Here is a 9,960-nt window from a genome sequence, read left to right on the forward strand (position 1 = left end):
TTGGAGATAAGCGATTTTTGGGGGGAGGGCTCACAATGAATTATTCCATGGGAGACCAAGTCACCCTGTCCTTGCCCTGCCTACACTCTGGGACGTTAAATACCAGCGCGGGAGGAGGACCGTTCGTGCTCGCTTCGGCAGCACATATACTAAAATTGGAACGATACAGAGAAGATTAGCATGGCCCCTGCGCAAGGATGACACGCAAATTCGTGAAGCGTTCCATATTTTTGGGAGCCGCCCACCCACCCTTTTGCGGGCGCTGCCGCAGGGTCCCCCCGGCCCGGCCCCCACCCAGCCCCCTCCGCACGCAGAGACACAGCCGCAGCCTGGGAGCACCGTGCTTTATTGTTCCTGAACCCCGCCCGAGTCACGCAAACAAACGCGAGGGTGTGCCGGGGGGCACGGGCAGCGCCAGGGGTCCCCTCCATTAACAGCGGTTGGTGATTTCACAGAGCCCTGAGCAACCCACCAAGACCCCCCAGCAGGTGATCAGGGGCAGGGGGTGCTGCCGCAGCGGTCCTGGGCTGGGGGTCCAACACAGCCAGCGGCCACCCCACAGAGCCCCGCAGCATCCAGGGCAGGGCATGGTCCCCCGCCCCACAGCGCTCCTCAGCTGCGACAAACCCCCGACACACACCGGTGACATGGGGGGGGACCCCCAAACTGCATCATCCACCCCCACGGCGGCCGTGGGCAAGCAGCAAGAGCACAGGGGCCCCAGCAGCCAGGCCACGCTCCTCCAGCACACACACACACACGTACACACACATTAAAAAACAGAGGCTATATTACATTTAAAAACAGCCCGGCGCCCCGTGCCGCAGGCAGGTCCACGTGCCGCTGGCTGGCGCGCGAGCAAGGGAACAGCCGAAAGGCCGGCGTGCCCGGGAGCTCCCCACGCTGCACCCTGCCCCAGGGGGCTGGAAGGGCTGGAGCCCCCCGCAAAACGCCCCATCCCGGGCACAGAGCGGCGGGCGCCGGACAAAGTGCCGCCCTCCCGGGAACGCAACGGCCCCGAGGCTCTTCCGCTGGCTCAGCGTTGGCTCAGCAGCCGCGAGGAGCTGTTTCACCACAGAAAAATCTGGACCGAAATCACCCCACGAGCATCAGTGCCAGAGGTGGGTTTGGCCCAGCCTGATTATTTTTAAAAGCATCTGGGCTATAAATAGACACACAAACAGTTCCAGGGAGAGCAGCTCTGGCCAGGAAGCAGCACTGCATCCCGGGGAGCAGGGCAAGCACGGCAGATAGGCACCTGCTTCACCCACACCTTGCGATCTGGAGCGTGGCGATAGCCGGCAGGGCTGCGGTGCCTGCTGCCCCGCGGGCGTCAGTCCCGGCACCGCGAGGGGAGCGCAGCGCTGCTCCCCGAGCCGGCCGGGCGCCGCCGTGAGCCCCCGGCTCTGCACCATCAAGCATCTGCTCTGGGAGGAGGGGGAGGGACAAGCCCCTCGAGGAGGGTGCGAGGACGGAGCTGGTCCCCACTGCGCCCCGCTCGGGCAAGGGGAGAGGTGGGCAGCGGGCCAGACCTGAGGGGACAGCGGGGCTGGGGGAGGCCACGAGCAGATGAAGGAAGCCTTCAGCGCACCAAGCGAGGGGCAGGGCGTCCCTCGGGCTATCAGCTCATCTGCCCCAGATAGTCTGAGAGCAGGAGCTCGGGGGGCAGGAAGACACGGTGTTTGTTGCTCACTTTCATTTGACGTTTCCCTTCGATGTCCGAACCTGGCGGGGGGGGAAGAGGGAGCAGTTAGCACACCATCGCCCCTCGCTGTGGGTCCCAAACACAGCCTTCCCAGCCCAGCTACCTCCCCTCCTCCCTGCAGCTCGTTGCGAGCACAGGTTCCCCCCATGCTCTGCAAAGGCAGCAACTGTCCCCCCGATCCCCAGCCCCCGCCACGCATCCCTGCCGGCACCGCAGCCTCCCCATCACATCATTAGTGCGCTCATGCTGTTTTCCACAAGCAGCTGCTAATGAAATGCTCAGCAGCGAAGACTCCTCCGCAGGGAGAGAGCCCAGTGCCTCTCCTCCCCTGCCTTGGCAACGAGACCTCCTAGGGAAGCCCACGGGCAAGGTGCGGGCACGGCCGCTCGCTGCGGGAGGAGGCAGCAGCCGCAGGAGGGAGAGCCCCGCGAGCAGCCTCTCGCTTTGAGGCATCCAGACCCAGAAACAAGAGGAGAAATGGCAGCGCTGTTGTGAACAAGACAGCCCCAGGCAGAGCTGGGCCTGGCCATCACCCTGGCTGCTGGGCTTCAGCCCCCGGCAGCGGCCAACGTCACCCACCCGCCGCCAGTGCTGGCGAAGCGGCGTGACCACAGCCGAGGCTCCTGAGAGCGCTTCGGGCAGCGGAGGCAAGAGAGCAGGGTTATCTGTGAGCCACAGCACAAGGTGGGGCCGGGAGGAGGAAGGGAGGAAGAAGCCGAGCTGGAGAGGAGAGATAGTGATGAAGAGAAGGGGAAAACAACAACAAAACCAAAACCGAACAAACAAACATGAGGCCCTTACTGGCAGAGACGAGGTCCATGTACTGGCAGAGCGCGTGGAGCAGGAGTCGCTCGAAGCTGGGGGAGATGGGGGACAGGGTTAGCGCCAGCGCGTCTCAGACCAGCATCTCCCGAGTGCTGCCCTGCCCTGGCTCTTCCCACAGACCCACAGATCAGAGGCAGGGAGCACAAAGAGCCGCAAGCCCCTGTGCAGGGATCCCCCTCCCTTGGCAGCTCCGCAGGGACCAGGCCAGGCAAGTGTCCCCAGCCGGGGACCCGAGCCTGGCCGAGGGGGGTCTCCTTTGCTCTCAGAGCCCCTCTGCAGCCTGCGGCAGCTCTGGCGCACAGGGGACCCAGGCAGAGCAGCCTGCGTGCACAGCAGCTGGCTCAGGCCGTGGTGAGCTGGGAACCCCCACACCCGGGGTGTGCATGGCTCCGTGGGGAGCCGCAGCACCTGCGGAGCTCAAGGGGGGGAAATACCTGTTGTCCATCAGCGCTGTGTAGACGGAGTGAGGGGTGACAGAGAAGAAGGCCAGCAGCTCCTCCTCCAGGCCCTCCAGTGTCCCCTGCAAGAAGCAAGGGCTGTCAGCGAGGAGAGGGCAGCGGACCCTGCCCGGACCCTACCGCAACAGGCGAGAGCAAGGAGCCGGGCAAGGGGCACTGGCTCTCGCCAGGTGTACCCCAACCCTGGCAAAGCCACCTGCCCACACACCGCTCTGCACCCCTCGCAGCGCCCACATTTTGCCTTTGAGGAGGTGCTGCCCCGGCCAGGGCCAAGCAGGGCCACGGGCACTCTGTGACCACAACTGCCTTTCCCTGCCACGTCTGCACAGCCCCAGCACGGCGGCGCCTCCGACTCCCAGGGAGTTACTGCCAGCAGCTCCCAGGCAAGTCATCTGGATGCGAGACGGCAGGAAGGCACAAGGAGAGGACACGACTCCCTCTCCAGCCCCCACGGCAGGACAGAATCCGTCCCTTGCCAACTCCACGCTTTGCGTGCCAAGGACTGGCATCGCCCCTCATGTTCAGAGCGGCGGCAGCCAGGAAAGCCTCGTGCCTCGCATCTCCTTTTCTCCCAACAGGCAAAGATCAGCTCGATACAGCTCTCCAGAGCACCATGACCCCAGAGACAAGCAGCAGAAGCAAGTCTCATTTGAGAACCAATTGAGCAGAAGCCAGTGGGCAGGAGGAGCCAAGGCTGTTTTTAGAGACTCTAATTAGAGCAAGGAAAACAAACGGAGCAGGAAAACAGCACCATTGAGAAGAGGGAGCAAGAAGCCAGGCACCTCCAGGGCCCAGGAGAGCAAGTGTCTGGGCAGGCAGCAGGGCACAGGGGCTGCGCGTGGCAGCTTGGCTCCCCGAGCCAGCCGGCACGAGGCCATGCTTGCCTCTCCCTTCAGGATTAATTGTCTGCTCAGTGGTTTGACCCCTTTCAAAACACACGTGAGTTTTTCCAGATAGCCTTGTGTGGACCATTCCAAAGACCCCAAAGGCTCCACTGCTGCCCCTGTGGGCAAACATGCTGGATTTCCCATCACCTGCTGCTCATTGAGCAGAGACTGGGGAACAACCACGTAAAAGTGTCCTGTAACTACCAGAAAAATCTGAACTGAGCCAGGAAAACCCATCTGCGCAGGGAGCTGAATGTCTGTTTGCAATCAGCCACCACTGCAGAGGTCATACGAGAATCGGAGCACATTCCCCAGGAGCTCATCTGAAATTCAGCACTTGTCTGGCTCGGTGACCACACGCGAAGTCAGGGGACAGCCCTCGGGACACGGCTCTGGGCGAAGCTGCACGTGGGGCACTGGCAGCCGGAGCCCTGCCTGCTCCAGCCCTGCCGACCCCCAGTAGCCCCCGGCTCACCATGGGGATCCTGCCCCGCTTCAGGGTGGAGCGCAGGCGGCGGCTGATGCGCTGGAAGCACTCCTTGGGTGTGTAGGCAGGGTGCTCTGGAGACGGCGGAGAGAAGACAGAAGGGACTTGGACACGGCTCACATCCCCAGCGCCCGTGGGACAGCTCTGGCCGCAGCCACACAGCACCACCTCTCAGACGGAGCCCAACGCCCCCCTGCCCACCCCAGAGGATCCCAGCTGGCCACCTCCTTTGTCTGTGGATCTGCACAGAGTCACCCCCAGACCAGTAACACCCTCCCCAGCAAAGTAGCGCTTGGAGGGTGCTGAGATTTGGGGGTTTGCAATAGGGAGACAGCTGCTGCTGTGCCCATCGCCCCAGCCGCTCCCGACTCCCACGAACCCTCCCAGGCTCACAGGGGCCTGCCGGGCACAAACCCCCTCCGCTGCGGCACTCGAGGTGTTGGCTCAGCCATCCCCTGGCCCTGCCACGAGTGGATGGTGCAGGGAGCAGGAAGCAGCCCTTGGGGAAGAGCACCCTTCCCAAAATGCATGCAAGGGAGGAAAGGGAGAGGCTCTCCCCACCCAGCGTCCCCTCCCAGCACCTTTCCACTTATCTTCATTCTTGACGGGCAGCTTCCTCTTGTGCTTCTTCCTGGCCTCCTCCTCCAGGTAGAGCAGCACTCGCTCTTGCTCTTCTCCTGACCGGTTCATGAAGTCGTTCCAGATCTGACAACACAAGCCACCGGGCCCCACTGCAGAGGTCTCCAGGGAGCACCCAGTGGTGCATGGCCACCCTCGGAGCCCCACCTGGCACCCCGTGAGCCTCCTCCCCACCCACCCACCCCCAGAGACGACCCAGGCAGAGCAGGAACAGCAGCTCGGAGAGGGGAGAGAAGGGGGCTGGGCAGAGCTCTGCAGCTGGTGCAGATTTAACACTCAGAGCCAATGTACAAAGGTGTTTTTTTAAGTTACTGGGAGTCCAAGGGCTGACACAACAGCCCATCTGCATAATCCAGCCTCAAACCCAGGTCTACATCAGGCTTCCTAAGCCTGGCTTGAATGAGCGAGAGAAGAGCTCTGCAGAGCCAAGAGCACACACACAGACCACGGCAGGTCGCTCTGCAGCCAGAGCCCTGAGCAAACAGGAGACAAGCCCCGTTTCAAAACAGAGCCGGTATCGCAACACCGGTTGGGCAGCGTGAAGCAACAGAGGGGTTTGGCAAGGGGCCTCTTTCGGAGGAAGAGCTGCAGCTCACCCAGCGGTAGTCGCTCCGCAGGTACAACGCCGTACGTCGGGGCACTTGGCAGCGCGCTGGGCACCGCCGGGGGCAGCAGCAGCCTCCACTAAGCTGGCCTGGCCAGGCTTTGAGCGGGACCCAGCCCTTACACCGCATGTTTGTGCGGATCCTCCACACAAGGATCTGCCCAGAGACCCCCCACCACACAGACGGCAGGACCAGGGGCCCCGGGACCTGATCTCCCCCGGCACACGCAGCAGTAGCCAGACACCCGGCGCACAGATGCCAGCCCCGACTCTGACACCGGGCAGGAGCTAGGGTTCAGCAGCTCAGTCTGGGGAGGCACAGGGCTCCTCGGGTTGGAGGACTGAGGTATGGACATCACGTACTGCCAGAAATGCCACGCCAGGGCCTCCCTGGTGAGCCCCGAGCAGGCGGTGGCTGCACCTACCTCCACATAGGTCTCATTGTTACAGGCCTCAGTGAAGATGCTCGGGGTGGCGGAGTGGGTGAGCTCTCCCTCATCGCTCCCACATTCATCTCGCTCCAGAAGCGTCATAAGGTAGCGAGCTAGGAGGAAAGAGCAAAGCTCCTGAGATGGGAGGCTGTGACCTCAGAGAGGCACCGCGCCCCCAGCACGCACCCGCTTGCCACACAGCGGAGGGTTTAGGAGCAGCGGCCACCTGCTCTGGGGAAGAGACCCAGCCTGGGAAGCGCTGGTGCTCAGACCCTGCCCCAGATCCTTACTGTTCTCCAGCCTCTGCAGGCTCTTGCGCCCCTTGGCCCTGGGGATGAGGTCTGAGTTGCGGATGGCCTTGTTGATATAATACTGCTTTCGCTTGGAGGGGGAGAACCTCTTGGATGGGGAGTCCTCCAGCGGGGGCAGGCAGTCCTCGATCCTCCTGCAGGGACACAGGGCAGAGGGGACTGAGCCCACCTGAGACCCCCAGGGCAGCTCCAGCAGCGCGAGGACAGGGAGCTGCGTTGGGGAGAGTGGGGACAACGGCAGAGGCAGAGCATCAGTCATCAGTGTTAGTGCAATCGGCACCGCATCCTCCTCCATGGGGTCCTGCACCCCTCCGGTCACTGCTAACAGCCTCACGGCACGCGATGCCGCTGGACCATAGCTTGCTGCAAGGATCTGGTGTGTTTAATGCAGCTGTGCATTAGCGGCTAGACGTTCTGGGTAATTAACCTCACCAGCACACAGGGCAAGACGAAGATATTCCTTTCTGCAGAGGCTGGGGAGGGACCCCAAGGTACCCCGCAGAGCCAGACACTTGCTGCTCTTCACGTTTGCCATCGCCAGCCAGAGCGTGCCGCTGGAGCCGCCGGCACCATCCCGCCACGCGGCCTCCGCGGCCGGCCCTATCATCCGATTGCCGAAGGCAGCGGTAACACCCCCCCTGGCCATACGGTTACCGGCTGGGCTGGCTCTTCCCTCCACACCGTTAGGCTGCTGCAGCTGCTCCCCACCACCCCCCCAGAGCTGGGCTCTCCCCAGCTCCAGCAAGGGCTGGTTTCACTGGTTCTCCATCCTCCGGGGATGCGGCCAGTGTGCAGCACCACCAACTGCTGCACGGCACGAGCCGGCGGTGCCTGGAGCAGACACCGGCCACCCCGGCACCACCCAGAGCGGGCAACAGGCAGGGAGCCTGCCAGCCCCGGCAGCAGCAGCTCTATGGTCAGGGCATTAGACATGTATGATTTAAGAATGACCATAAAACTTAGACGATTTCTTGAGAAAATTAAACCAAGTGATGAGCAAGCAGCTCACTGGGCATTTAACGCAACCACTTTGGTTTCAAAATTCACTAAAACTCCACCAAAGACAGGAAGTTTCGCTATCTTTTTGCTTGTTCTTTGCCCACTTGCTAAGGTCTCTGCATCGCAGCTTCCCCTCAGGTTTGTGTGGATTTCCTTTAGTGCAGCAGGAGGTGGGGGAGAAAAACCAACACCACCAAAACAAACCACCCCCACATGACCGTAGGGGCAGGGCTGGAAGGGGAGCCGCACCACTGCAAGGCTGACAGCTGTCCTCCCCGCCATGGCAGCACCACAGTCTTGTCCCTTCCATGGGGCTGTGCCCCCGCCAGGCACTGCTGTCCCCTCCTTCCCAGCGCCCTGGGGCTCAGGGGAGACCCGGCACCGCAATCAGGCGCTGGCACAGCTGGGGCAGAGCGGGCTGTGCCGCCCGATGACAGCCCGCCAGCCCGGGAAGGCAGCCAGGTGCTATCCGCCCCAAAGCCTTGATTTCATTTCCCCTCCTCCCCTTATCCTGGACGGGGGCAGCGATGGGGCCTCTGCTGCTGGGGGGGAAAAAACCCACCTCTCCCCCTTCCAGCTGGAGAGAAAACAGCAGCAGAGGTGGCCTTGGAGGAAATGGAAGGGATGCACGTATCCCCGGAGATGACTAATAGACGGGTGGGGAGCTGTAACCCAAGCTGCAAACAGGCAGCGACCAGCGCTCATGGATCAAGCTTGGATACAAAGGTGGTTAAAAAAAAAAATAATAGATGGAGTCACCTTACCACTGGCCCCAGTTCAGAGGTTTGAGCACACAGAGCCCGGCAGCTGCGAGCCTGGCACTACCAGGAGCCGTCACGGCTCACCGGCGTGGCCCCGGGATGGCTGCGCCACAGAAAAGGCCCTTCAAAGAGAAGGAGCCCAAGGCAACATGCAGTAAATATTTACCCTGTTTTCACAGATGGGGAGCCCTAACTCAGGGCGGCGGGACAATGAGGAGGGCTCATCCTCCAGCCTCCGCTGGAGGGGGAAAGAAGAGATGTTAAAAATGGGTGTGTAAGTGTCACCAGGGTGGGAGCACCCTCAGTGCGGCTGGGACCCCCCAGCCCAGCCCTCCCCATCCCCCACCGAGGCTTCAGCCTCGGGACAGGCACAGCCCCGGCTCCTCAGCAGCTGAAGAGGCTGCTGAGCCGCAGGTGCCTCTTGCTCCAGCCTGGCACCCTGCCTCGGCACCCTGTGCTGCCACGTCCGCTGCCTGGCCCAGCCGCCTCCGCCCCGCGGAGCTGCGGGATTCACTCCCAACCCAGGAGACCCGCAGGTGACGGTGACCTTACGCCTGTGCCACCAGAGCCGGGCTTTGCAGCGTCAGGCACCCAGCCAGGAGCGAGCAGCTGGTCTCGGATGAGCTTCACTTTCAATCCCTTATCGGTAACTTCAGCGTCGGGATCCCTTCCCGTGCAAGCCACGGCCGGGCTGCTGCGGCCGCTGTCACCCCGGGGAGCGGGGCCCCGGCACCGCTCACTCCCGGGGACCAGAGCAAACCCCGACCCCCAGGAGACGGGCCCAGCAGCTCCAGGGACCCCGCACAGCGTTTAGCAGCTTCTCCACTTCTCATTTCCAGGCAAGAAACAAGAAGCCCCTTGTTCCTTGCCAGAAAATTTTTAACCAGTTCCTATTATTTATCATTTAGGAAGCGGGACACGGTGCCGACACTCAAAGCAAAGCCACCGGTGCCGAAAAAGCCCCGCGGGGCAGAGCCGCCCGCAGCCCCCCGGCTCCCGCGGCACGGCTCGGGGCTCCCCGCTACCCCCGGCCGGGAGCGGTGGGCTCGGGCATCCCCGCCGCGGGACGCCCACCGGGAGCGGGTCCTCCGAGGGACCGAGGTCCGGCTCGCCCCGGGCACATCGCCCCGCCGGTGCCGGTGTCCCCAGGGAGCACCCGTGACCTTTGGCGGGGTAAACAATAATTAGCCCATTATCCTCATCACAGCCTCCTGCCTCCGGCTCCAGGCGCTCCCCTGCGAGGGGGGCAAAGCCCCTGGCAGCCGGGCCCTACCGCCACACCCCGGCCGCCCCTCTGGGGGTCCCCACCGGAGAAGCGGCGCCCTCCAAGCCCTTGGAGCCCCGGAACCGGTGGGCACCGGTGGCGGCAGGAACGAAGCCGAGGACGCGGCCAGGCCCCGGGCGGCCCCTCACGGCAGGCCCGGGCAGGCCCTCAGCCGCCCCACCCGGCCCCGGGGCCCCGCACTCACGGGTAGGGCTCCTCAGGGCCCGCGCCGCCCCGCAACACCACCATGACCCGCTCGGTACGGCCCGGTACAGGCGGCGGCACCGAGACCTCCGCGTCCCGGCAGGAAGTGGCGTCGTGGGGGGCGGGGCCGCGGGAGCCCCGCCCCGGGGGGGGTGCAGTGGGTGGGGGGAGCCCCCAGAACCGGGGCCCCGGTACAGTCCCGGGGCCGCGGCCCCTTTAAAACCCCCGGCACCGCCTCTGCCGCCGCGGGGCTCTTAAAGGGGCTGCGCCCTGTGCGGGGGCGCTTTCCCGCCCGGCCGCGGGGCGGCGCTGCGGCTGCGCTCCCGGCCGGCCCCGCGGCCCCGCCGAGCGCGACATTTGCATGCGGCGGCGGCGGACCAATGGG

The 9,960-nt window shown here is 64.0% G+C and overlaps 1 protein-coding gene and 1 non-coding gene across 2 annotated transcripts; one reads left to right on the plus strand and one right to left on the minus strand.

Moving 5' to 3' along the window:
* The first annotated feature begins 125 nt into the window (after positions 1 to 125).
* Positions 126 to 232, plus strand: LOC135316516 (U6 spliceosomal RNA). Its single transcript, XR_010375775.1, has one exon. It is a non-coding gene; the product is annotated as a U6 spliceosomal RNA (small nuclear RNA).
* A 97-nt stretch (positions 233 to 329) lies between these two features.
* Positions 330 to 9,790, minus strand: R3HDM4 (R3H domain containing 4). The gene is made up of 8 exons (XM_064469715.1): positions 9,577 to 9,790; positions 6,327 to 6,481; positions 6,031 to 6,149; positions 4,944 to 5,067; positions 4,351 to 4,436; positions 2,965 to 3,050; positions 2,507 to 2,562; positions 330 to 1,725 (listed from the first exon to the last, which is right to left on the minus strand). Exons 1-8 carry the CDS (start codon positions 9,618 to 9,620, stop codon positions 1,622 to 1,624), a joined length of 774 nt encoding a protein of 257 aa, XP_064325785.1. The 5' UTR covers positions 9,621 to 9,790; the 3' UTR covers positions 330 to 1,621.
* Positions 9,791 to 9,960: the final 170 nt, after the last annotated feature.

The sequence above is a fragment of the Phalacrocorax carbo genome, chromosome 19 (assembly GCF_963921805.1).
Source record: "Phalacrocorax carbo chromosome 19, bPhaCar2.1, whole genome shotgun sequence".
Taxonomy (NCBI): Eukaryota; Metazoa; Chordata; class Aves; order Suliformes; family Phalacrocoracidae; genus Phalacrocorax; species Phalacrocorax carbo.

Excerpts from the sequence above, each read along its gene's own strand:
- R3HDM4 (XM_064469715.1), bottom strand. The coding sequence starts at position 9,620 with ATGGTGGTGTTGCGGGGCGGCGCGGGCCCTGAGGAGCCCTACCC. Across the intron at positions 6,482-9,576 it reads GGCCCTGAGGAGCCCTACCC|GAGGATCGAGGACTGCCTGC; the intron begins GTGAGTGCGGGG and ends GTGTCCCTGCAG. Across the intron at positions 5,068-6,030 it reads ACAATGAGACCTATGTGGAG|ATCTGGAACGACTTCATGAA; the intron begins GTAGGTGCAGCC and ends TTGTGTTGTCAG.